The 27,298-nt window shown below is 51.3% G+C and overlaps 1 protein-coding gene and 1 long non-coding RNA gene across 7 annotated transcripts in view; one reads left to right on the forward strand and one right to left on the reverse strand.

The window, feature by feature from the left end:
• The first annotated feature begins 4,372 nt into the window (after positions 1-4,372).
• Positions 4,373-25,269, forward strand: PATZ1 (POZ/BTB and AT hook containing zinc finger 1). 6 transcript variants are annotated; one of them, XM_036276751.1, is made up of 5 exons: positions 4,373-6,377; positions 7,760-7,823; positions 14,378-14,549; positions 21,029-21,166; positions 22,620-24,126. In XM_036276751.1, the coding sequence occupies exons 1-5, from the start codon at positions 5,107-5,109 to the stop codon at positions 23,036-23,038; spliced, it is 2,064 nt and encodes a 687-aa protein (XP_036132644.1). In that variant the 5' UTR covers positions 4,373-5,106; the 3' UTR covers positions 23,039-24,126. The 6 variants fall into 6 exon arrangements, with proteins under 6 accessions (XP_036132644.1, XP_036132648.1, XP_036132646.1 ...); XM_036276755.1 differs by having other exon boundaries at positions 21,094-21,166; XM_036276752.1 differs by having other exon boundaries at positions 5,096-6,377; positions 22,623-25,269.
• The window catches only part of LOC118640011, a 28,897-nt gene continuing 24,587 nt past the window's right edge, over positions 22,989-27,298 (reverse strand). Inside the window, exon 3 of the long non-coding RNA XR_004961321.1 lies at positions 22,989-23,090. This is a non-coding gene — a long non-coding RNA (uncharacterized LOC118640011). The remainder of the gene's footprint in view (positions 23,091-27,298) is intronic.

The following is a 27,298-nucleotide window of genomic DNA, read 5'->3' on the forward strand; positions in this document are numbered from 1 at the left end:
TGGTGTATACCTGAAACTAATATAATGTCATATTTCAATTATAATGTTATATGTCAAGCATACCTCGATAAAAAGAGAGCAAGAAAAGGAAATAACTGAGAGGAGCTATCTTTTAGATCTGGGCTCCTGGACAGGATGCCCCAAGGGAAGTGGGATTTGATGGGAGAATTTTAAGAAATGGGGAGGGGAACCAGGAGAAGCCTTGTTTTTTTGGTCTGTCTCCTCCTCAAAGCTGTGGGCTCCTTGAGGGCATGGTCCATAGTCTAGCTTGTTCATTGCTATTTTCCTAACACCTAAAACAAAAATAACCTTTAAAAACCTGTTGCCTAGTATGTGCTCAATAAATACAGATCTAGTGACTGAATAATCTTGACAGTTCCACTTAGCCTGGGAGACAAGGATGCTCTCAGTTCCTTGTCCAGCTGGTGCAATGCCAATACAGAGGTGTGTAGTTTCCATGACAACAGAAGAGGGCCAGTCAGGGCAGCATCAGGAGATAGACACAGAGATTGTGAGCTCTGCATCTTTTCAAGGCGCAGCCTGAAAATTGGGAACATGGCGGTCAGTTTTTGCAACAGATGTTGAGGGGGAAAAATTCATAAATATGGCTAACTCAGTTGCTCACTGGACAGGTTTGTCAAATAAATCAATAAATGCCCAGGCAGGTAGTTGGATTTTTGATGGAGGGTGAAAAGCTCTCAGTAGATGGAAGGCCAGACACTCAGGAAAGTTTGGTTCTAGTCTGGGCCCTGCTGTGTGACCTCAGACAAGTTACTTAACCTCTCTGGGCCTCAGCATGTTCATTCATAAAATGAGAGGTTTAACTAGCTCTAAAATTACTTATAAAAACACCTGAGTGGTAAGAATGTAAAACGATACAGCTGATGTTTTCAACAGTTTGGCAGCTCCTCAAAAGGTTAAACATAGCATTATCATTTGCTCCAGCAACTCCACTTGTAGGTATATACCCAAGAGAATTGAAAACTGGTACTTTAAACAAATACTTGTACTTGAATATTCATAGCAGCATTATTCACAATAGTCAAAAGGCCATGAATAGATGAATAAAGAAAGGTGGTATACTCATGAAATAGGATTAGCCATATAAAGGAATGAAGTACTGATACCTTGAAAAAATTATGGGAAGTGCCCTGGCCGGTTTGGCTCAGCGGTTAGAGCACTGGCCTGTGGTCCAGAGAGACCCGGGGTTCGGTTCCTGCTAAGGGCACGTACCTCAGTTGCAATTTGTCCCAGGCCCTGGTTGGGTCGTGTGGGTGGCAGCCACTCAATATGTCCCTTTCACGTCGATGTTTCTCTCTCTCTCTCCTCCCTCCCACTCTATCCGAACAAAATATTGAAAAAATGTCCTCGGGTGAGAATAAAAAAAAAGAAAAAGAAAAAATTATGGGAAGTAAAATAAGTCTGACTCAAAAGTTCAAATATTACATGACTTAATTTGTATTAAATATCTAGAGCAGGTAAACCCATAAAGACATAATGTAGACTGGTGGTTGCCAGGGGCCAGAGGAAGGGGGGACTGGGGAATGACTGCCTAGTGAGTACACAGTTTTCTTTGGAGGTAAAAAAAAATGTTTTGAGCCCTGGCCAGTTTGGCTCAGCGGTTAGAGCGTCGGCCTGTGGTCAGGAGAGACCCGGGTTCGGTTCCCGCTAAGGGCATGTACCTCGTTTGCAGTTTGTCCCCGGTCCTGGTTGGTCGTGCGGGTGGCAGCCACTCGATGTGTCCCTTTCACGTGGATGTTTCTCTCTCTCCCTCCTACTCTATCTGTACAAAAAATGGAAAAATGTCCTCAGGTGAGGATTAAAAAAAAAAAAAGTTTTGAAACCTGCAAGAGGTATTGCTTGTATCATATTGTGAATATAATACGGGCTACTGAATTACACACTAAAATGGTTAAATTTCATGTGAATTTCACCTCAACTATCCCCCCCCCCCCAAAAAAAAGTGTGTCCCTAAGCATGCTTTGTAGCCTGAACTTACAGAATAGAATCCTGGAAGCCCAAGAGTTGGACAAGACTGAAGGTGGAGTTATGGATGAACTTGAGAGATCATTACAGGTCTCCCATACAATTATACTGGCAAGGTGACATGCAGCTAGAATCAGAACTGGAATCTGGATTTGTCTCTGGGTGTATAGCCATGGTGGCATCCTAGGCCACTCACTCAAGTTTCCTCAACCTCAGGGTTCCAATCTGCAAAACGGGGCTCATGTATATCCCATTTTCCTCAGCACTGTGGATGAAGGTTTTGAGAGCACTGTGCACTTTCTTCATAGGGTGAACCGGGTCACAGCATCTTTTTCTAAGCACACCAGATTAAAGCCGGTTCTTTGCTTCATGAGGAGCCAAAAAGGGGGTTCAGAAGCCACGGGTAAGGAAGGGGCTTACTCAGGTTAACCGGCTGGATTCTTTTCTCTCCCACTATCTGTGTACTTGGGCAAGTCACCCATTTCTGTTTCTTAAGTGATAAAATGGAAATAGCTGTCTGCCTTGGAGAGAGTATGTGAATATAGCTTAGGCACTCAATAATCAGATCCTTTTCATCTTTTTGTTTGTGGCTGCTCCCTGGAACACAAAAAATTACCGGTTTCGGAATCCACCCAAGAATTGCTGAGCTCTGGCTCAGGGAGGTTAAGGCACTAGCCCAAGGGGACAGCTAGTTTTACCTTAGAACAAACACAAATATCCTGGTTCCCCGTCCAGGAACTTTCAAGTCTCTAAGCTTCATTTTTTTTCCCTCTCTCCAACAGACATTTGGCACCTACTACACCCTAGAAAGGGCTGAGGTGTGTAAGAAGAGAGACCCAGCCCCAAATTAGGTGTTCATCACTTCCTGAGACAGGTGCTGCCGTCCCCGGTGTACATATTAGGAAAACTGTTTAACCGAGAGGCTCTGAGAAGCCAACTGCCTGGTACCAGAACACATAACCAGAGAGCGGAGTTCTGGAATTCGAACTCGGGTCCTCCCGCGGTGCCACGAGCCGAAGCCCCCAAGGCACGCATGGCTTGGCGCTGGGAAGGCACGCGGCGGTGGGAATCCCATGTGGAGCTGGAAGCCAGGCCCGTACATTTGCAGGCTAATACCCAGAATGCTTCCCCTCTACCCCCACCCCCTTCTCTTAATGGAAGCGCTCAGTTTAGAGTTTGGAACCGTGGAAAGTTTGGAACACATACTTCGCTCCTTCTTTGCAACTGTGGGAACTTCCCGCCCGCACACGCGGTGCCTGCAGCCCAGAGTTCCAAGTCAGGCTGCCGGGTGGCGGTCGCGTTTCCCCGGCAGGCGAACCTCGGTGTCTAACCTGCGCGCGGCATCATCCTCGGGCCAACCGGGGACAAAGCGCCCAGGCGTGCCGGCGGGGCCTATGGCCCGAGCGCTGGGGATGCTCCCGGCCTCAAGAGGCTGAAAGGCGCTCCCCAGACCCTCCACTACCTTCACTTCTCTAGGGGCTGCTGGGGAGCGCGCGGATCCCTGCTCCTGTCCATCGCCCTTGCCTCTCTATGTTGTTGCCTCCCTGAGCTGTTAACTATCCGCTCCCCGGGGCACAAGGCTGGGCGTGTGATTTAGGGCAGAGGCTGGACGATGGCCTCTTCTCCCCAGCTCTCGAGTACGCAGCCCCTTTGCATTGGTCGGTGCGCTAGGGTGCAGAGGCAGCTCCGGAGTTTCGGCCTGCCCCCAACAAGGACCCCGGGCTCTCTAGGGTTGGGAGCGGAAAGGTGGTCGGCAGGCGACTTCTGGATTATTTCGCGCATCAAAGGTGGGCTTTGAACGGTAGCCGAAGCCCGCCTCACTTACTGGTGCACGTAGAAAGCTGAGGCTGGGGGACCAGATCTGCACCCCTTCGTCCACCTACCCCCGCCCCGTCTGCACGCCGCCACTCTCGGCGGGGAGGGAGGGGCAGTGGGACCTGGTTTGCTGGCTTGGCGCTTCGTTTGCATTGGTCCGGGGGGGCTGAGACTGCAGCCCCTGGCCCCGCGGGTGGGGTGGGGAGGCGGGGGCCCGACGGGGGCTCAGCTGCGCTAGCATTGGCGGAGCTGGAGAATGGGGAGGGGGGGCAGGAAGCGGGGGGAGCGGAGCCGCGGGGGGGTTGTATAAATAGGGAAGGGGGGACGTGCATCCTCGGCTCGGTGAGGGGGGGGCGCTCGGCACAAAGAAAGTGGAAAGTTTGCAGCGCCGGGCGGCCGGTGCCAGGGATCTGGGTGCGCACGTGCAGGGCCGGGGGCGCCGGGGGGCCCCCCACACTAAGCTCGCCGTTTCTTTTTTTTTTCCTGCAAGCGAGAGGGGGGGGTGTTGTTGGTATCGCCCCCTCCTTCTCCTCCCCCCAGGGGTGAAAGTGCAAGAGGAAGTGCAGCCGCTGCCATCTTTCCTCCGCTCCGAACACACGGAGCCCGGGGCCGCAGCTCGCCGCCGCCTTCGGCCGGCCCGGGGAAGGGCCCACCCTGCCGCCGCCGCCGCCGCTGCCGCCGCCTGCCCGCTCCAGCCTTCGCCGCCTCCTCCGCCCTCCAGGCTTCGGAACCCAGCCCGTGCTGCCGCTCCAGTGCGCGCCCTGCCACCGCCGCCGCCTTCGCCTTTTGTTTCCTCTGCTCCGGCGCCCCCGCCCCGGCTCGCGCTTTGCAGGGGACGCAGCGCGCGCCCCCAGCGGGCCCGGGAAAAGCCGCGGCGCGCGCGCGCGCCTGCGCGGCAGACCCCTCCTCCTCCCCGCGCGCGCGCCCCTGTTGGCTGCACGCCGGCGCCGCCTGGCGGGCGGGAGGGGAGGTAGCAGGCGCGTTTGCAGGAGGGGCGCACCTCTTTGCTCTGTTACCCCCGGAGGTAGATCGAGAAGGGGAGGCAGGCGGGCGGAGAGGAGAGAGGAGTGCGTAATCCAGCAGTGGTAGGGGCCGCTATGTGGGGGGTGGTGCGCCCTGCAGTCTAGATAGTACGATCCGGGCAGGGGGCGTGTGCGCTCGGCGCACCTGCGAGACTATAGAGCCCGGGGCCGGCACGTGTGGGGAGTGTAGACACGTCCGCTGTGCCCCTCTTGTCGCTGCCTAGGGGAAGGGAGGGGGGCGGGCAAGAGCCGCGGCCCGTTTTGTGGGGAGGGGGCGGCGGCCATGGAGCGGGTGAACGACGCTTCCTGCGGCCCGTCGGGCTGCTACACCTACCAGGTGAGCAGGCACAGCACCGAGATGCTGCACAACCTGAACCAGCAGCGCAAAAACGGCGGGCGCTTCTGCGACGTGCTCCTGCGGGTGGGAGACGAGAGCTTTCCAGCGCACCGCGCCGTGCTGGCCGCCTGCAGCGAGTACTTTGAGTCAGTGTTCAGCGCCCAGTTGGGTGATGGCGGAGCTGCGGACGGGGGTCCCGCTGATGTGGGGGGTGCAGCGGCGGCCCCGGGCAGTGGGGCTGGGGGCAGCCGGGAGCTGGAGATGCACACCATCAGCTCAAAGGTGTTCGGGGACATCCTGGACTTCGCCTACACTTCTCGCATCGTGGTTCGCCTGGAGAGCTTCCCCGAGCTCATGACGGCTGCCAAGTTCCTGCTGATGAGGTCGGTCATTGAGATCTGCCAGGAAGTCATCAAACAGTCCAATGTGCAGATCCTGGTGCCCCCTGCCCGGGCTGACATCATGCTCTTTCGTCCTCCTGGGACCTCGGACTTGGGCTTCCCTTTGGACATGACCAACGGGGCAGCCTTGGCAGCCAACAGCAATGGCATCGCAGGCAGCATGCAGCCCGAGGAGGAGGCAGCTCGGGCAGCTGGTGCAGCCATTGCCAGTCAAGCCTCCCTGCCTGTGTTACCTGGGGTGGACCGCTTGCCCATGGTGGCTGGACCCCTGTCCCCTCAACTGCTGACTTCCCCATTCCCCAATGTGGCATCCAGTGCCCCTCCCCTGACTGGGAAACGAGGCCGGGGCCGCCCAAGGAAGGCCAACCTGCTGGACTCAATGTTTGGGTCCCCAGGGGGCCTGAGGGAGGCAGGCATCCTTCCATGTGGCCTGTGTGGAAAGGTGTTCACTGATGCCAACCGGCTCCGGCAGCATGAGGCCCAGCATGGTGTCACCAGCCTCCAACTGGGCTACATCGACCTTCCTCCTCCGAGGCTGGGTGAGAATGGGCTACCCATCTCTGAGGACCCCGATGGGCCCAGAAAGAGGAGCCGGACCAGGAAGCAGGTGGCATGTGAGATCTGCGGCAAGATCTTCCGTGATGTGTACCATCTCAATCGGCACAAGCTTTCTCACTCGGGGGAGAAGCCCTATTCCTGCCCTGTGTGTGGGCTGAGGTTCAAGAGAAAAGATCGCATGTCCTACCATGTGCGGTCCCACGATGGGTCTGTGGGCAAGCCCTACATCTGCCAGAGCTGTGGGAAAGGCTTCTCCAGGTGAGAAATGGTGCTCCCCACCATGACCTGTCCTATTCCTCACTCATGGGACAGCTCCTTGCCAAGATCTGGGAGTGTGTGGGTCACTTGACCTTGTAGAGGCATGTCTAGTTTGGGGACTGTTTTAAAGGCTCAGCTTTTGAGATGGTGTGGCCAAGAAGCTGCTTTCTCTTCCCGTAGGGAAGTTCTCTGGCACTAGGTGTGCTCTACTGCCTCTCTTCCTTGGGGCCTGGTGGGAAGGGGCCTGGATTCTTCAGGCCACAGCCACTGGGCCTCACCATTCTTCTCCCTGGGCTCCCTTTGTGTTTCCGGCACCAGGCGTGGGGCCCCCTCTGGGGGCGGGAGGCTGGGCTCCTCCAGCGACTTTCCCCGCTTGAATGGCTGCCGAGGGAGACACTGAAACAGAAACAAGTGCACCTCGGACTCCTTACACTCCTGTGCCTCCAAATCCCCCAGCACACAGCACTGGCAATGGTAGCTCAATCAACTCCAGCTTTGCTCCTCACAGCCCCCTGGGATCATGGGGCACAGAACTTGGCACTCAGAGTCTCTTCCTAACACCAAAATTTTTGATCAGCTCTGACCTGGTGGCTCCAGAGCCTAAATGAACTCACAGGTACCCTTTATGTTCTCAGGACATAGAGGAAGGGGGGTTGGGGGGGGCAGGATGTCTTTTTATATTCACTTTTTAGTGATCCTGATAGGGAACTGAGTACTTGTCTGGGAGCGGAGGGTTGTTTTGTTTCTCTCTTAAGAGAATATCCAGAATAAAAGCTGGTTTTAACTTGCCTGGATACTGAGGACCTTGTGTGTGGAACCTAGGGATGGAGAATTCCCTCAAAGGGGCCCCAATCAGGAACCAGTCTTACCGGTCAGGCAACCCCTGCCCACCTGCTCTGGCGGGCATCTGGCTTACCAGCCCAGCTGGGGACTTAAGGCTCCATCCCTTGGCCTCTGGGGACTGAATTCCATCTGGGTGGCATTCATTGGCTGCCACGGCTGGAGAGGCTGGGGGAGGGGAATACACAGTTTCTAAGGGGCTTTAGTCTGGATAATAAATCACACATACCCCCTCCCGGAAAAGCTGCAGCAAGGCAGTCCTGTCTTATTCTAAAACCACCTCCTCGGGTCCTAGAAATCATTGAGTTTCTGATGGGGGGAAGTGGGTAGGCAAGGTCAGAGACAAACACTCACTTCCCTTATCTCTAGAGAGGCCTGGGCCTGTGGAACCAGAGCTGGATGGTGACTGTCTTTGTCATGCTGGGGTGGGGGAGAGGGAGTACTCTCCAGCAGTGCGGGTGTGTGTGTGGGGTCTGGACAAGAGTGTGGCCCCATTTTGTGAGGTCTTATTTTAAAGTCTGTCTTGGTTCTCTCTTTTCCAGGCCTGATCACTTGAACGGACATATCAAGCAGGTGCACACTTCTGAGCGGCCTCACAAGTGTCAGGTAGGGGTCGGGCCAGGGCAGAACTGGGCTCAAAGAGAATGCTGCTTGTTCTCACAGCCCAGCCGTGAGCCAGCTGATGTGTGTGCTGGGTGGGCTGACTGACCACCGCTTTGCACACCTCCTCCTCTGTCCCTCCACCCTCCGTCTGCTCTTCTTTGTTCTTCCCCCTGGCCCCCTCCCCCCCACTGCTGATGTCCCCTCCTTCCTGGTTGTTGGGTCCTGGTTCCCACCCTGTCTCCATCTTTCCTATGTTGCTTAGCTTTCCTTTCCCGTTGTTAGCCAGCTCTGTGGATGGTGGGTCACATTGCATAAGTGCTGTCCTGGGGGCACTGGCACCCCACTGTGCCTGGCTTCTGGTTCTCAGCAGTTGGCAGGGGCCACCATGGGGAGGGAAGGGTTTGTAAAGGGCTCCTGGTGGTCCAGCCAACAACTTTTCCCCTTGTCTGCCAGGTAGCCTGACCAAGTTGGAGCTCCTTCTGGGTCCCCTCAGGTTAGGGCACAAGGCAGCAGGGAGTGGCGAGGGTGGAGAGGGTGGGTGGTCTTATCTCCAAGCATTGGCACCTGTTTAAACCTTCTGAGGACTGGAGAGCAAGGTGGTTTACTCTCCTGTGAGCTCTTTGTGTAGCAGTAGGTAGGGAAGGCTGGGCAGGATTCTCACCTTTGGTTTGTCTACTTGAACAATATCTGGGGCTCTGTGGCACCCAGAAGCTTGAGTTTCCTCTCGGTCACTGAGCATTCCTGTGTAGATGGAAAACACACCTCTCTCTTCTCCCTGGTTACCTCCCCTCTCCTGTGCCAAGTTCCTAAAATTGGAGGGGGAGCCAGAGTTGTGAAGTGCTTACTGCAGCCTCTGGTAGGGTAACCTGCTTCTCTTCCTGTTGGTGGCAAGGAGGGAGGGTTCAGGGAGACCTGTAGAGAGGGATGGAAGTGTTGTAGGTAGGCCAAAGAGCCCCCAGGGGCCAGGTGTGAATGGTGTTCACATAAGCCAGGCTAGGTGGTCTCTCCTGAGGACAATAACCAGGGGTGGGGCTGCTGGGATACATCTGTGCCTCATTGCCTTCTCTCTGTCTCTGATTTTCTCATCACAGAGCACATTCTGACTCTCCCAGGTAGTTTTCTGAGCAGCCTGGTAGAGTAGGAGGAGCCCAGAGGGCAGTGGGGCCGAGCCCGGTGGCCTGGGGGGGTAACCTGCACTCTCTGCCCTTTTTCCAGGTGTGGGTTGGGAGCAGCAGCGGCCTGCCGCCCCTGGAATCTCTTCCTAGCGACCTGCCATCATGGGACTTTGCCCAGCCTGCTTTGTGGAGGTCGTCCCATTCGGTTCCTGACACCGCCTTTTCCCTTTCTCTAAAAAAATCATTCCCCGCCCTTGAAAACCTGGGCCCAGCACACTCCAGCAACGCTCTCTTCTGCCCAGCCCCTCCGGGATATCTGAGGCAGGGCTGGACCGCCCCAGAGGGCAGCCGGGCCTTTCCCCAGTGGCCTGTAGGCTAGCCTGGCCTCCCTGAGAGGGTTTTCTGTGGAGGGAATGGGAGTGGCGGTTGCTCTGAGACCCTTGCTTTTGGGAGAGGCCAGCAGAGTGGTTCCCATCCACCATGCCTTGCTTCTGCCAGGGTGACGTGGAGTCTTTCCCAGCTCAGGGACCCCAAATGGGGATAGCAAGAAGCTCCTTGGTACCCCCACCAGGCTCTAGGTACCCCTGGGTGTCTATCCTTGCCTGGATGATTTTAGAGGTTGGTACATTCCTGGGAACTAAGCCACTGGCTTCTATGCTTCCCCTCTCTTGGCATCACCTTCCCTAAGGCAGGGGTTTTCTAGAATGGGGCCTGGCCACCCCTCCCCCCACCCTGGGAGTGAATGCCCCTCCAGAGGAGACTCTGGTACAACTTCAACTAGGTCAACCCGCACTGCCCTCCTCTTCCCTTACCACTCAGACAGGTCCTGCTTTCTTTTCTGGCTAATGAATTAGACTTTTGTGTTTTTGAGGTTTATTAGCAGGTCTGCTCAGGAACTAGACTAACCAATAGCTTTATATCGGGTCACCCCAATATATGGCTTTGGGGGCTGATAAAGCAGATGTATGTAGACTCTCCCTCTTGGATCCCGGTGGTATGCCCTTTAGCCCCCGCAGGCTTTGCGGGGATAATAGGAGTGACGATAAAAGTTTTAATTCTAACATTTGAGGCTTTGTGTGTTTTGTCCTTGGTTTGTGTCATAACACTGACATCATTGTCCCTGGGTGTACAAGCCCACTCCAACAAGCACTCACAGACCTGCTGGCCCGGCCTCCAACCCATAGCCAGAACTCCTCTAATGATGACCCAGCAGGTAAAGACATGCTGGCTCTCATGTGCTGGGCTGGCCAGTCAGGTGTGCCTGGGCTTGGTTAACCAGCAGGGGAATCTGTTTTGCGTGGTGTGTATTCTGAAAGTCTCAGAGGTGAAGAGATGGGAGTTGGTTCCTTGGGGCCCTGGCAAAGCTGGGCATGTACCTCTCAGCCCCTCCTGATGTCACAGAGGACAGAAGGGGCCAGTTACTGAGGCTGGTGCCACAGCTTGAGTGAAAAGGCCAACCGAATGTCAGAGCATGAACCCTCAGGCTTGGCAGTGTTACACAAGTCTCCTCAGGCCTGGGCCTGAGTGTCCTTAACTGGCCCAGTTGGCCCAGGTACTGCTGCATCTATGAGTGCAGTGGGCTAGGATATTTCCCACATTGGAACTTAGCCTGAAGCTGAGAAGCTAGAGCAGCTGAGACTGCACTCCCCATTACTTCCAGTGGCCCCACTTCTCAGGGGCTACTGGGGTGGCTTGGGCTGGAGGGGTGGTTCATTAGAGAAGGAATGAATAGAGGTGGGAATAAAGGAGCTGACACCCTCAAGAAGAAGAAGGGGACCAGCAAGGCCTGTGGTGCTGGGTCTCCACACATTGCCCTTAGACTTTTTCCAGGGCTGTGGTTAGACTGCTTATGACATCCTGAGGCTGGCAGACTTCAAAGGTCAGGGGTGCATTAGTGTCCCTGGTATCATTTGGGCTCCATTTCTGAGCTGCTCAACCCTTAGGAAGAAAAGATTTAAGAAGTCTGGGTGGGGAGAAATTGGCAGGGGAGAGAAGGGAGCATGAAGGGGCTTAGTGTGGAGAGGTGATGAGCAGAGGTGACCCAAGCTCATGTTAGCTGGGTTGGGACCTGGCGTATGTGCTTAACAGTAGCAGGCTGCTGAAGCACAGGGCTGTGGGCAGGGTGGCTATGCTGAGCACCACCAGCAATCAGATAATGCTTCTGCAGGCTCACTCTTGTCCCTTCGCGGTCCCTCTGCCTTCTCCCTGTCTCCTGGAAGGGGAGTGCCTTTCCCCTGAGTGGCCCCAGCATGGAGGTTCTAGGAGGTTTGCTATGTCTCCCTCTTTTGGCTGATATATCTCAGCCACTCTTCTATGTCCCTTCTCTCCTGGGTTGTGTGACCAGCCTCTTTATGTCCTGTGTTCTCAGAACTTCTGGCAGGTCTAGACTCAGACTCATACATTTTCAAGATTTTCCCCAGAAAACTCTGGGGACTCAACTATGAAGGGTCAATTTTGGCACAGAAAAGCCGACAATCACTTCAGTTTGGTTTTGTAACACAGTGAAAGTTTCTGTTGTGTTTGTGGTTTTCTTCTCAGCAGCAGATTTACATTCCTACTTATGTTTGCTCAGGTTAAAGTTAGTTTTCATTCCTTGAGAGATAGTGGAGGATGAGGTGGGGAAGTCAGCCTGGTCTGGGATTTTAATTTTGTTTGGCTAATCCTCCAGATGGATAATCCATTTGTGGATAATCGAGGTTGGGCTGTCCATTATTTTTAGGTAGCAAAGTATGACAGGCAGTACTTTAAAGGACAGATCCCTAAAGAAGGCAGGCAAGAGAAACAAGGCATCTCTTTCATATCTCTCTAGTGGCACCCTCTCCAAGGGAACGTGGGAGACAGAATTCTCAATGTGTGCTTTCAGCTGCATTTTCTCACACCTGGTCCATGTTGGTTCCTTTGAGTTCTGAAGCATAGGCCACACTGCTTCTCATCATTGGAGGGGTGGTAGTTAGGTGACCAGCTGGCAAAGCTGGCTCTTGACTGTGGATAAATGGATAGGTGCACTCTCCTGAGGGTGTTTATGGCAGCCCTTGTTCTGATTCATAGGCTGGTGGGCTAGGTAGAAATTCAGTTACACACCTTCACCACCGACACCATACACATACTGTGATAATTGGGTCATGAGGTTCCAGACTGAGGTGGGGGCCCACCGTGGCCATGAGACCAAGTACCGGTGATGCTTTCTGAGGCACCTAAGTGTTTGAGTTTCCCTGCACAGTCCTGTCATCTCTCCCTGTCAGAGGAGTCCTGGCTACCAAGTACACTGTTAAAAAGTATCAGCACTGCCCTGGCCGGTTTTGCTTAGTGGTTAGCACGTCAGCCTGCGGACCAATGAGTCGTGGATTAGATTCCGGTCAAGGGCTTGTACTTCAGTTGTGGTTTGGTCCCTGGCCCTGGTCGGAGTCGTGTGGGAGGCAACCAGTCAATGTGTGTGTGTGTCTCTCTCTCCTTTCCTCCCTCCCTCCCTCCCTACCTCCCTCTCTGTCTGAAGATAAATAGAAAAGAAAAAAAATGTCCTTGGGTGAGGATTGAAGAAAAAAAGTATTAGCACCTTCCAAGGACCAGAAACGACCTCTACTGAGCCTAGAAATGGCAAGAGCACAGGCTCAGGGGCTGCTCACAGCCAGCTGTCCCATATCCTCTCAGGGCCTCCATCTGCCCAGCAGTAAATCAGGGAGGACCAGAAGCCCAGGGTAGCTGGATGGATTGGTAGGACACTGGTCTGGCATGGCAGGGCATTTAGACTGCTGCTTTCTCTAGCAGCTGAATTATGTGCTTTGGGCAAATCACTTTCTAAATTCAGCTTCCTCATTTATCAAATGAATAAACTCAATATGTAAAACAAATAAAAGCAGTATTTTATTAGTATAAATTGTTCTGTTCAAATGTGTAACAACAGAACAGCAAGGCCTGTCCTGATGCACACGAACATTTGGGATTGAGGTAGCAACAGTGGCCTCTTCTACCTCCAGTGTTGCATGGGTTTGTTCTTGCTTTTGATTGTACAGTAAGGAGATAGATAACTATGTGGTGACTGTTCTGACACTTCCCTTGAGGTCTTGGGATCTCAGGATATGCGTCTGTTAAACAGACACGGTAGGAGTATCTCCATTCTAGCAAGTTAACAGGGTGGCAGGCCTGCAAGTAGGTTAACATTATATCTGTGATGCACTTAAAGGTAAATGTTGCTTTCTCTTGCAGTTCTAAAACAGTAAACATGCACAAAGTGAAATGAGTCAAACTTGACTAGAACCCCTGAAACACCTTCATAGAACCAAAATAGCTTGAAAGTCACCATAATGTACTCTCCTGAGGGCTTTCCTGACATTCCGTGACCTCCAAGGCTGGGTGCCTGTACAAGCCCCAGCTGAGGAAAGGGTGTTGGGAGATCAGGGACTGAGACTGAGTCAGGTCCTAGGCACAGGAAATGCCTGGGTCTTGGACCTTCCCTTCCCAAGGGTATGGCTGCTGACCTTCATTGCCTTAGTGATCCGCCCCTGGGACCTGGCTGTGAGTTGGTGGTCACAGCACAACTTTCTATGATCACATTCTTGGAAGGTGATAACACAGCCTGCCCAGAGGGCTGCTATAAGGATGGACTGCATGAGTAAGTGCCTCGAAAAGGCTAAGCATGGTGCCTGCCTGGCACAGAATGAATGCTCAATCGATGCAGGGTAGTATCACCTTCCTTGTTATTACCAGCACTTCTGCAACTTAACATTTCTCAAATGCTCCCAAAGCCTCTGGCCTGCTTTCTGTCTGCTCATTCTCACGTTGGCAGAATTGACACTATCATTTTATGAGCTGCTTTTTCAATACAAATTCATGAGAATATGAAGAGTAATCTCTGCTTTGTCCTGCCTTTCCTTTACATTTCCCTGTGACCAAGACTAATGTCACTTTTGAATAAAGTAAATAAATGAATTCTTTGTATAAAGCAACTAGGGAAACCTAGGATGGATAACAGGAAAACTGGTCTGTTTATATGCCAATAACTCTTCCGTAAATTCCCTTATAGTCAATGCAACTGATGTCAATTCTTTTTTTGGTACATGCCCCTAGTGGGAACCAAACCCAGGACTCTCTGGTCCGCAGGCCAATGCTCCAACCACTGAGCCAAACCGGCCAGGGCCTGATGTCAATTCTTAATGTTTACAAATGAACAAATACCTAATCTTCATTTTGTAGGGGAGCATAGAACTTGGTGTGACATGTTGTGGTAGTCATTGGAACCAAGAATTCCAGCCCAGGTGTCCCATGTGGGAAATTAGAGCAGCTAGTTGGCATATTGGGGAGAAAGTCTGGCCCCCATTCTAAAGCATTCTGTACAGGGAGTCAAACGTGTTGGCCAGAAATGGTTCTGCTTCACTATGTGCTTGATGAGGAGTCAGGTGTGGAATGCCAGGTTTCACCTCCTCCTGTTTTCCTTTCTGCCCTCAGACCTGCAATGCTTCTTTTGCCACCCGAGATCGCCTGCGCTCCCACCTGGCCTGTCATGAAGACAAAGTGCCCTGCCAGGTGTGTGGGAAGTACTTGCGGGCAGCGTACATGGCAGACCACCTGAAGAAGCACAGTGAGGGGCCCAGCAACTTCTGCAGTATCTGTAACCGAGGTAATCTCCCTGCTGTTTCCTCACTTCTAGAGGATGGGCCTGAGCTTGTGTGGGAGGCCGGGGGCTCTTGACCACCCTGCCTCAGACTCCATTCTTTGCACGGCCGGCCTTCCCTTCCCACTGAATGATAAACACTTTCATCGCCCAGCTAGCTGCTTGCCACCCCTTCCTTCCCAAGGAACTTTGGATACGTGGAATGGGAGTTCAGCAAGTGGGAACAGGAGGAGTATTGGTCCCAAGCTTGGGCCCATAATATCTACTGCTCAGGTGGCAGAATGATGCATTTGTAGATACCACTGAATGATTGATGTTGGTGGGAGAGTCAATAGGCCCCAAGAGGTGGGAGAAAAAAAGGTTCCTGCTTGAGAGCTGGCTGATTCACTGGCATGTGAAATACAGAGCCAGGGAAGAAGATTGAGTCTAGAGATGGATAAGGGTCAGAAACTTTCTAGCACAAATGATCAGAAAGAGCCCAAACCCAGGTAGATTGTTGCCTTGATGAGAAAGGAGAGTGGAAGGTGTTCTGAGCAGGGTAGCGTGCTTGCTGCTGAGGTTGGCCTAGGTGGCGTCTGGCTCTGTGGTCCCGGTGTTATGTTGGATGAAATCAGGCATGTCCTGAACCTTAGCTTCTGCCAGGGCTTGTTGGTTGGCTGTTGGAAGGGCCGAGGTTTGTGTTTTGCAAGCACAGTGTCAGTGGAGGAGGCTTGCGCCGTATCTCTGCTGAAGGAGGTTGGGCAGCTGTCTGTAATGGGTGTGAGGATGCTTCTGCATGGTGTGCTTGCTTTGGCCAGGTGTGGACATTGCTGGGAAGTCCTATCTTCTGGGACACCCTAGTCCCAATGCTTCTGGAAGTCTTGGGTGTGGCTTAGTGGATTGAGTACTGAACCAGGAATCAGGGGGCCTAGGGTTTAATCCCAGCCCCTCCCACCTCACCCTACTATGTGACCTTGAGCTTTCCCTTCTCCTCTTTAAACATCATTTTCTTCATCTCTTAAATGGGGTTAAGAACAACCCCCCTTGCCCATCTCACAGGGTTGTTGTGGGGATCCCAGCACACAAGGTAGATGGAAGTTAACTGAACCCCACAAGATGCTTCACACTTGGGGAAATACTTCACATAGTGTTAGAAAAGACACTCTGGTTTGGGCCAAGCAAACCAGGCCTTGGCTGGAATCTTTGGGTGCCTGTGCTATCTCCATGTGCCCTGAGGTTGCTGGTGGAGGGAGACTGCTGAATAGCTGGGTGCCTCTACCTGGGACTGCATACCTGGGGTTTGCCTTAAAGGCCACTGGATGTCACCGTTTGCACCACCAAGAAACCTGCTGCTTAAGCATCTGTCCTATTTTCTGACATGTCAATAGAGCCCTTTCTGGCAGGAACTTCCCCCAGGTAGCAAGCTGCGGGGTTATGGTTACAGGGAGTTATCAAGCTGTGACTGACCATCTTGACCACCATGGTCCCAACTCTAGAAAAAGTTCTTTACTTCATTCTAACCTGGCTTACTGACAGCACCCCCAAATAACTCTAAACCTGCTACAACATGCCATCCTTAGGCTTTCTGTCAAGTTTTCAAGGTTGAAGTTTTCAGCCTGAGAACTGGTGTCAGAGCCCAGAAGCAGGAACCAGTGAGAGTGGAAAGAGATGCTAATGAGGAAACTCAGAAAGCCCAGCCCAGATTGCAGAGGGGGTAGGAATTGGTGGGAGACCCAGGGCTACAGCCTCTGGGGCTCAGCTCTAGAGGAAAGAAGAGCTGAGAACAGCAGAGAACAGCAGGGCACGTTGGCCCAGTTACGAGACAGCTGATGTGGCAAAGCCAACAACTGTTATAATGTCAGGATTTTTCTTGAGGCTGGTAAAGAGGACTTGGGCAACGGCACAGGCTACATGACTGGGATGGAGACGCTAGAAGATTAAAAGCAGAGGCCACCTTATCTCAGAAAAGACAAGACTACATCTGGATCATAGGCTAAACATCTTTGGTTCTGAATCAGGGCAGGAAGTCCCATTCTTTCAAGAAGATAAAAGTAGGCTCTGGTCCAACCCACCCTGGTTACTCAGAAGGAAGAGAAAACAATTTCATTTTTTATCAGAAGAGAAGGAACAGGATTCTTCCCTCTGGACTCATTTCTTGGGCAGAAATAGGAAGAGACTTCTGGGGGTGTGGGGTGGGGGTGGGGATGGGGACAAAAGAGGAAGGCACTTTTTTCCAGGAAGAATATAAGGACACCAAAGACATCAAAACACTGGAATGAGAATGCAGAGAGCTCTGGGCCATCCTTTGCCCTGAATTCTGGGAGGAGCTGTACGAATAAATGAATGTTCTTATCTCTACAAGGGTTTAAGCAATGGCTAATGTCAGCCAGCTGGTCAGATGGTTGAGGTGTGAATTTCCAAGTGCCCTCGGAGATCCTTCAATCCCAACAAGTCTTTTTTCCCTTTAATTCCAGAGAGAGAAAGGGGTGGGGGAGAGAAACATCAATGTGAGAGAGAAACATCAGTTGGCTGCCTCCCACACACACCCGACTAGGGATTGAACCTGAAATCTGGGTATGTGCCCTGACTGGGAATCGAGCCCACCACCTATTGGTGCATGGGACGATGCTCCAACTAACTGTGCCACATCTGCCAGGGCCCAACAAGTCTTAAGCAATCAACTTAACTACTTATAGATCTGCCATTTTCAGTCTTTATCACACAAACACTCTTGCCCGTGAAGAATGGGAAATATTAGAGGCAGTCTGGCTGCTCTAGCCCCACAATTGAGACAGATGACCTTATCTTTGTCCTAGAGACATATCAGGATGTGGGTCATACATTCAGTAAAGTGGAAAGAGTATGATGGTGAGAAAAGCTTGTTCCCTCATTTTCAAATTGAGGACATCAGTTAAGTTGATCAGTGGGAAAGAGAGAAGGATCTGGAAGATCACAATAATTTTCTTCCTTTCTTTTTAAATTTCTATAGCAGGATCTTTTTATATATGCATATGTAATGGTATGAGGAAGAGGGATTGCTTATTGGGAATGTGCCTTTGACAGAGACATTTGGTCTCCAACATCATTGCTTAAAAGGTAGAGGAAGTCCTCTTCCCAGTTAGAGGTGGGCGTACAAGTTGTCACCAATGCCAGTCATGGGCACAGACAGCCAGGGCACATTCCCCTGGACTGGCTGACACAACCTGACCTAGTGTGCCCATCTGGCACCACTTAGCTGGGCATGGCCTTACCAAGGTTTGGACAAGGAGAAATCAGTCCTCAACCCCTGCATGGATGTGGAACTTGCAGAAGGAGGACTTGCTTCTGGAATGTGAAATGCAGCGTAACAGACAAGAAAATGCAATGGAGGAGCAGTAGCCTTTTATTAATAAATTCTTCATCTATAGATTGTGAGGGAGGGTGGCTTGTTGGTTCTAGCGGAGTCACATATGTGCTGTCTCTACCATTCAAGCCTCATTCAAGCCTCCTCTTGGGTTCTTGGTTAATCAGTGGGGAATGGGCAGGTGAGTTCAGAATTCTGACTAAATATTTCTGACTTAAAAGATGTTTTCTTCGCCCTGGCTGGTTTGGCTCAGCGGTTAGAGCATCGGCCTGCGGTCCTGAGAGACCCGGGTTTGGTTCCCGCTAAGGGCATGTACCTCGGTTGCAGTTTGTCCCCGGCCCTGGTCGGTCGTGCGGGTGGCAGCCACTCGATGTGTCCCTTTCACATCGATGTTTCTCTCTCTCTGCCCCCCCCTACTCTACCTGAACAAAAAATGGAAAAATGTCCTCGGGTGAGGATAAAAAAAAAAAAAAAGATGTTTTCTTCTTAGAAACTCAGCTTCTGTTTTAGCCCAACAGTTGGCTGCTGAGTTGCTCTGTGTTTAAATTCTGGGCTTTATGTGGCAGCTGTGGATCCACTCCTACCACCCTGCCATGTGGTTTTGCTATAGATAGTACAGTCTGCAGCTGGGTAAAGTCAAGAGGACCCAGCCATGTGTTTCTCAGACTGTTTTTCAGGAAAAAGAAGCAAGGTTTCATTGAGCATCTGCTATCTTCTGGCATAGCTCTTCCCACAAGGAGTAAATATAATAATTCTTGGTGCTCCTTCCTTCTTTTCCCATCCCCTTTGATTTGCAGTGGACCTGCCTGGGTACACCTTACCACTTCAGAGCCTCACAAGGGATTAAAAAACAAAGAAAAAAATTCTCTTGTAAAGTGACTCATCATATCGTCAGAAAACCCCCATATCTATGCTGGTTGTTGGGGCCACAGCAGGGTTACTTAGCAGGGTGCTAATATCCTCTTTCCCATTAGCCTCATCCACTCATTCCTGACTATACCCTCCCTCTTAAGAAGGTTTATAAGATAAGCCAGACTGTCCCCTGTAATTGGCTCCAGGCAGACCACTCATCACAGCACAGGACCACTTGCTCTGCCAGACAGGGCAGGACACCAGGCCAACTGGGTCTGTGAAGTAGCTGTATCAGGAAAGGAGGGAAAATACACTTAGTCCCCTATTTCCTCCGGAACCACCAAGCACTATTGTCAAGGGAGTGTTTATTAAAAGCTTCCCAGCCCTGGCCAGTTTGACTCAGTGGTTAGAGCGTCAGCCCACAGACCAGAGTCCCTGGTTTGATTTCAGCCAAGGGCACGTACCTCGTTTGTGGTTTGTTCCCAGCCCTGGTTGGGGTCATGCGGGTGGCAACCAGTTGATGTGTCTCTATCACATCGATGTCTGTCTCTCTCTCTCTCTCTCTCTCTCTCTCTCTCTCTCTCTCTCCCCCCCCCTCCCACTCTGTCTGTAAATGTAAAAATATCCTCAGGTGAGGATTTAAAATAATAAATAAACAAACAAACAAGCACGCAAGCTTCCCACAGGTCAGCTCCTGTCTATTGACAGCTTCCATTCTAGTGGAAGAGAAATACATGAATGTAAATGGTGATAACGAAACCTCTTGCAAAAGTCCAAGGGATGTTTCTAGGGCTAGGGCCAAGACATAGGAACCATTAAAAATAGTCTGCCCAGTGGTTAAGGACCACATGTGGCACATGGTCCTGGGGTTGGAGTCCAGGCTTTGCCATTTAGTAGCTGTACAGGTGATTGCAAGTTACTTAACCTCACCAAGCCTCTTATTTTTTTTACCTATAAAATAGGTGTAATAATTTCCAGCTCATAGGGTGGTTGGGGAATACTACAGAATAATGCTTGCAGTGTGCTGGGACCTGGCACACCATCACCACTTGCTGAAGGTGAACTTTTATGATAGTTTTCGCAGTGTTCCAAAAGCCATGCTAATTCAGACTTTTAAAGACGAGTCTTGTGCAGACATTACACAGTACTCTCCAGCCTCTGACCTGTTAGTAATGGATCCCATTGTTATCCCGTAACTGTAATTTTAAAAAGGAATGAAAGTACCTGAGAATGTGTCATCCAGATCTGGGGTGGATTAAAGGAACATCATCAAGGCTTGGCACTCCAAGTGGGCCTTATACTAAAAAGCTTCACACTAAAAAGCTTCACTTCATGCTGAAGGCACTTTCTGATCCTTGACCATGAACGGGGTTCGATGACATAGCTCCTTCCTGTGAAACCCAAGTCGAAATCCTTTGACTGGCCCACCTGGTTCCATATCCTCAGATTTGTGGGTGATGTGGAAGTTGGCCCAAGATCTACTCTTCCCAGCCTGAGATATTACAAGGCTCAAACTGACCAGAGCATCTGGGTTGGGCTGGAGTAGCCTCAAGATAACTGTCCTGCCCCTTCCCCAAAATAAAGACAAAGATTATCCCTGTGTCTTCCTTAAGTGAAGCTGATGGCTGCTCCAAAACTGAACCAAAAACCCACCATGAATAAGAGATGTCTACATTCCTTTAACATAACTTCCTATTTTTCTTGTTCTTCAAAAGGTCTAAACAGTTACTAAATCCAGTTATTCTGAAGGTGGATAAGTTAGCAAAATAGAACAAGTTCTAATAAATAGAAGAAGGAGTACTCTTAGAGGCATTCCTTTGGGATTACAGCTTGCCTCCATCTTTTTTGTTGTACCATTTACCTGCACAAGTGTTAGCAAGCCTTCTGGTTGGCGGCCCATGGCTGCCCTGGAACCCTGTATACTTTTCTTACTACATTTCTAGCCACGGTCCCTGCAGCTGACCACTCAAACCACTCCTTACTGAGGTGCCAAGCAAACCTAGAAGCATTTGGCCTCTGGCCCAGGCATGAGCAGGATCTGACCATCATCTGTCCAGGCAGCTGGCCTGGGCCCTCCACCGTAGCCTTGCTGAGTGGGCTCTGCAGAGAAACTGATTCAAGGGCAGTGCCGCCCTTCATCCTGAGCCAGGTGGCTCCCGTGGTTGCAGCTGTTTTTGAGCCAAGGAGGGGCCCCTTCTAGGTGCAGCTGACCTGGGAACACTAGCCAGAGCGGCCAGAGGAGAGGCTTGGGGGAAGCAGAGAGGTATCTCTGTGCTGGCCGCGGGATCTCATCTCCTTTTGTCTTGTTTAGGTTTCTCCTCTGCCTCCTACTTAAAGGTCCATGTTAAAACCCACCACGGTGTTCCCCTTCCCCAGGTCTCCAGGCACCAGGAGCCCATACCGAATGGGGGAGCAGCGTTCCACTGCGCCAGGACCTATGGCAACAAAGGCAAGCGACCCCTTGCTCTGCACTTTGCTTCTCTGCGCAGACTGTGTTGTGGGGGCGCTGGGCCGGGTGTGGGGAGGCGGGAAGGCTGCCGGCTTGCTGGCCGCCTCAAGGAGGCTCAGAGATCTGAGTGGCAGTGGCTTCCAGGACAAAAATCACAGTGGGTATCTCACTCCAGGGCAGTGAGTGAGGCTTTAGGGCACTGCCATGATCCAGCCCCCGCCTCCTCTTCCCTAGCCCTCCTCCCTTACTCCTGGCCAGCCCCCGCTGTCTGGAGCCCTGCAAGGATGTCTCAGGCCTAGGGCAGGAAGAGGAGCCCTGCATGATGAGTTATTTTGGGCTTGTCTGTTGCCTGTGGCCCTTGAAGGGTGGTGTGAAGCTGTGGCTAAATGCTTTCTCCTTTGACCTTGCAGGGCAGGGGGAGCCAGGGATGGCTTGCCCCTTGGTAGGTGTGACTGGTTTCTGTGAGCACCCTTTCCAGAGGGCCTCTGGCTGCGTTTGTGAGATGCATGGGGATAAATGAGCTACGGCCTCTGATCCATTTGGTTTGCAGAGAGCTCCCTAAGCTCCACCTTCACTTGTTGATTCAGGTTGTTCTGTGGTATTTCAAGTTGTTGTTGCCTTGGGGATAATGCCAGGGGCTTGGTGGATGGCAGAGATGGCATGCTCCACGCTCCCATCATAGACCTCCCTTCCCGGCATGGCTCTCTGAACCCAGGCAGGAAGCTCTTGATTGGTGGAGGACTCCATTGTGGGCCAGGAAAGGCAGAGTAGTGAGGATTGTCTTGAGTTCCAGCGTGTCCTGGGCTCTGTGAGGGGACAACCAGCCGAGTTGTGCAAAGTTGCTTTTTAATCTCTGTGCTTTGGCCACTTGGCCCAGGAAAGGCTTTGGCAGAAGGAAGGCGGTAAGGGTAGAGCTTGTGTTTTCAGCATTGGGAAAAGGATTGGCTTCTGTCTCAGCCATCAATGGTGTCTGCTGACTTAAGGATCCTGCGGCTCTGGTTCTGCCTTGCGAGGGTACAGCTAGTCTGGTGCAGAGGCAAGGCCATTGACATACCTGTTTGGCATCATCAGAATAGCCGTTTTACCTTCAGAGGCACTCAAGAAAGCTCCTAGGAGTTGGGGTCTTTGAGGTGTTCTGGGAAGAAGCAGTGGAGGTCCCCTCTCCATACCCCCTTCTTTGAAGCAGGTTGAGATGATGGTGAGCGATACGTGTGCACCTGCATGAAGAGTCCTCAGCAAGGGAGGCTGGCAGCCCCAGGGCCCTGCTGTCTCACCCCAATAGGTATGCAGACTCCCAGACTGACCAGCCGAACCTCGGTGGGTTCTGCCAGGACAGTGGATGGCTATCGGCTGCCCTCCACAGGCCTGTGACCTGGCCCCTCACAACCCCTCCAGGAGGGGGGCATTTCCAAAGCCTGGCCTCATCTCTCCTCTGTGTTTTGTTTTCTCCTAGAAGGCCAGAAATGCTCACATCAGGATCCGATTGAGAGCTCTGACTCCTATGGTGACCTCTCTGATGCCAGCGACCTGAAGACGCCAGAGAAGCAGAGCACCAATGGCTCCTTCTCCTGCGACATGGCAGTCCCCAAAAACAAAATGGAGTCTGACGGGGAGAAGAAGTACCCCTGCCCTGAATGCGGGAGCTTCTTCCGCTCCAAGTCCTACTTGAACAAACACATCCAGAAGGTGCATGTCCGGGCTCTCGGGGGCCCCCTGGGGGACCTGGGCCCTGCCCTCGGCTCACCTTTCTCTCCCCAGCAGAACATGTCTCTCCTTGAGTCCTTTGGGTTCCAGATTGTTCAGTCGGCATTTGCATCATCTTTAGTAGATCCTGAGGTTGACCAGCAGCCCATGGGGCCTGAGGGGAAGTGAGGCAGATGCTGTGTCCCCGTGGAAATGGTCATCCAGGGGCTGCTGAGAAATGCTGTGAATGCGGAGGAAAGTGATGTCTTTGGGTTCTGTAGCTGAGAGATTTTTATTCGTTTTTAAACACCCCCCCTCCCCATCATCCCATCCCTTTCCACCACCCATTCCCCCAGTGGTCTTTAGAGATAGATCCTCATCTGATACTCTGCAGAAATATCTGTGAGACCCAGTATGGGGCAAGAGCAGGAAACACTACATAGGCCTCCAAGGCAACACCAGTCCCAGTTTCTCTAATGGGTAGAAGCTGGAATTCCTGGTGCTCAATTCTTAGTGGCCCCCATCCCAAACCCACACCTGATGGCATTCTGGGACCTCAGTGATTCTGGTCCCCTCCTACTTCTCTAATCCCTCATTCCCCCATCTCACATCCCTCAAAAGAAACAACAGTAGGTTCTCCTCCCACTTAAACAACTCTGATGCCCACCTGTCTTTAAGGAAGCTGGAAGCCTCTAGCATCCCATGGACCATGGGGTGAGTGTCCTCCAAGAGCTCCCTGAGCTTGACCCTTGACCTGGAGGGCCCCAGACCTTTCTGAGCTCTGCTTGGAGGCTAGCATTTTGCTACTAGGACAAGCTTAGCTATTGAGGACACTCCCATCCCAAATTCCAGTTCGTATGTGATTTTAACCATTCAATTTGCTGTTGGGTTTAATTCTCTAATTATTATTATTGTTATTATTTTTTTAGGACCAGTTGTAGTGAATTGCTACTGAAAGCTATCCCAGGTGATACAGAGCTCTTTGTAAACCGCAGTCACAAGTTAGGGTTAGTATTAAACTTTGTTTAGATGTACCATAATTAACTTGGCTAGTTGATTGTTTGAAGTCTATGGAAGAAATAGTTTTATGCAAAATTTTAAAAATACCAGTCTGGTCAGGGAGGTAGGGGGTTTAGTGCTATTGGGAGCCAGGAAGGCAGGAGAACTGGCAGGTGGAGACATTGTGTACCTCGATTGTGTCACATGTGAACAAGCCCAGGTTGACCCTGTGATGTGAATTGATCTGATCAGACTGTATTAAAAACGTTAGTACGTTAGTTTACCTGCTCCCCTGAGTCTGGTTTTTCAGCTGTGGGAGTCTGGGACCCAGAGGGTGGGCAGTCTACACCCCTGCACCTAGGGTGGGGATAGGATCCCAGGAGACCTATCTTCCTTTCAGTGCACCGGTTGCACTGGGACTGACAGGTGAATGTTCCCACTAAGGACTCAGCTGCCAGCATTCACCCATTTGTTCAACAAATATTCACTCCTGTTGTCTTCACTGCTGTGTGCCATGCCCAGTCTCAGACCCTGGGGATACAGTGGTGAAAGGATTCCCTTGTGGAGCTTAACAGGAGAGAGACAGTTAACAAGTAAGCAGATTTAACCTGAGTTCAGATAATGAGAAGTCCAAGGAGAAAAACTGGGCAAGCAAGGTAGGATGGTGACAGCGGGAGGGAAGATGAGGTGGTATAGGAAGGTGAGAGGCGGAAGATGGGACTCTGGGAGAGAAGACCTGGAGTTAGTGGGGACTGGCTAGGACCTAAGGAGGGACATGGGCAGGCTGAAAATCCTCATGGCCAAGGGGCTCTAAGAAGCTTAGCGAGTTGAATCCCTCCTGAACCCTGTGTTACCTATGGGGTAGGTGAAAGGTTGTTGCACCTTTAGTGGTGAATGCATGAAGGGAAAGAGAACAGCAAACAAGAGGCAAGAAGTGAGCACAGTGAAGAATTAGTGGGAGCAAGAATTAGAGAAGGAACAGGCAGACTTACAGCAGTCAGGCATCTTGAGAAACCTCAGGCAAGAGGGAAACCCCCTTAACTAATAGAAACGGCATTTAACCTCCAAACAAGTTTTAAAAAAGTGATAAAGGAGAAAAATAAACAGACCACGAGGAACAAACAAAGTATAAAACGACTTAGATTCACATGCATATCAGTAATTACATTGTTCTGGTTTAAAGGCAGACTCAGAACTGTATTTAAAAAAAACAAACAAACAACCTTTAAACCACCTACTCAAAATCTTAGGTAAGTTGCTGGACTCTGGAATGTGGGATGGAAGCCTGGGCTGTTTGGTGTGAGTATCAGAGAAAAGCACTCTAGAAGGCTGAGACGCTGTGGACATGTAACTTTGTGACCACTACACAATCTGCCAGCTGGTCGTATTGCTGGGCATTAAATCCCAGCCTTGAACCAGGCTTGAGACACGCTAGATCCTGCTTCCCACCTGAAACCCCTGGTTGTGTCCATGGACAGGTAACGACCCCAGTTAGGAAGCAATATCAGTCACGTGGCAGGAGGGGAACAACAAAACAGGCCACTTATCTGGAGGCCTGAGCAGCAAGTAGAGGTGTCCCTGCTTGCCCCCAGCACCCCCAACTTCCTCATTTCTTCCGTACACTGCACCCTTCAAGCTATAGGGAAAAAAGCTGCTTAGGACATGGTACACAAAGGTGGAATGACTGTCTTGCTATGGTCAAGGGCAAAGAACCTGTCCAGCTCCACCATCTGCACTGCCAACCCTGGACAAATTTATGAGCCTCAGTTACCTCATCAGTGAAATGGGCTGTGAAAACTAAGGGAGCCCATCATCATGAGCTAACATTCTCTGTACCTAATTCTCAGCATGACCTGTGAGGTTTGTTCTGTTACTATCCCCCTCCTGCAGATGGACAAACAAACAAACAACAGGTTCAAAGAGGTGGAGGCACCCTACTCCCACCCCAGGTTACATAGTAAGTGACAGAGCCAAAATTCAATCTCAGGTTTTCCTTTGACTTCAGGACCTTTACTCCCAAGCTTTTGGCGACAGATAGTGTCTTTACACACATGTAAATGCCCAATACCATGCTTGGCACAGAGGAGGCTCTGGTTGCCCTACCAGGCCCCCAAGATGAAAGCCTGACGGTGTAGCAGAACATGACCACTGAGGGAGTCAGACTCAGTGCCAGAGGGAGTGCCCAGAGACCAAGTGTGAGTAAACATACTCTTCATACTTAGACTGACCTGGGGTGATCTGCACCCACCCCAAGTCTCACGACCTTACTGAATGTAGGTGTTCCAGGCACCAGCAGCAGCCTATTTTCCAGGCTCAGCTCCTCCTACTCTCAGTACATACCAACTATTCCCAGTGCCCTCCCTTTCCTCATGGAACACCTTCCACCTAGAGGTTCTTCCTCAACAGCTCTGTGCACTGAATCTTACCCTTTTCCAGCCTTCTTTGCCTGCCTCAGCACTGCTTTTGCCCCTTCCCTGGGTCATCGTCACTGTTCCCTGGTTTATGGTGGTCTTCAGAGACAGGGCTGGGTGTCAGATCCCAGCACCACCACTTTCTAATTGGGTGACCTGCAAGTGCTTCTCTGTTTGCTCGTGTAGAAAACAAGGATAATAGTTCTTAATCTCATAGCTGCTGTGAGGATTACATGGGCTGATACCTGTAAAGCACATTTGGAAACAGTCAAAATGCTCCCTTTTAGTTTACCGTCCTCTACCAGACTACACTCTCATAAACTTGAACTAGAGCAGGGATAAGCGAACTTTTTCTGTAAGAGCCAGAAGGTAGACATTTCCAGCTTTGTGAGCCATATGGTCGCTGTCACAACTACTCAGCTCTGCCATCATGCAGCCAGACAAAGACAATGCATAAGTGGATGGGCAGGGCTGTGTTCCCATAAAACTTCATTGATAGACACTGAAATTTGAATTTCATATAATTTTTACATGTTATAAAATTATTTTGATCTTTCCAGTCATTAAAAAATGTAAAAACCATTCTTAGCTCATAGGCTATGCAAAAACAGGTGGCAGGCGCTGGGTTTGGTGCCTGGGCCACAGTTTGCTGACCACTGCATAAGACCAGCTTCTCTTCCTGCTTCTCCAGGCCCTCCCCTGTTTTCAGATCTTGGATATTACCCAGATTTGAGTCCAAGCCAACCGTAGGCTCCCAGTTCATGTGAGTGAAATTGATCTGACACCCAGACCTTGTGATTTCTTGGTCTACTGATCAATCCCTTGATCCATGCAGAGTGCAATGCCATGTCCCTCAACCAAGACTGTTCTAAGGAGCTCCAGAGTCCACACAAAGATGGGCCTAATGTGCTCTGAACAAGAACTGCTTACCCAGTTCATCCTCCTTTTGAAGGTAGGTACAGGACAGAGGGCAGGACAGAATACAGAGGGTTGGTAGGGAGCTGGCAGAAAACAGGCCTGGAGGAAATGGTGAATGAGG

The sequence above is a fragment of the Molossus molossus genome, unplaced genomic scaffold (assembly GCF_014108415.1).
Source record: "Molossus molossus isolate mMolMol1 unplaced genomic scaffold, mMolMol1.p scaffold_m16_p_22, whole genome shotgun sequence".
NCBI lineage: Eukaryota > Metazoa > Chordata > Mammalia > Chiroptera > Molossidae > Molossus > Molossus molossus.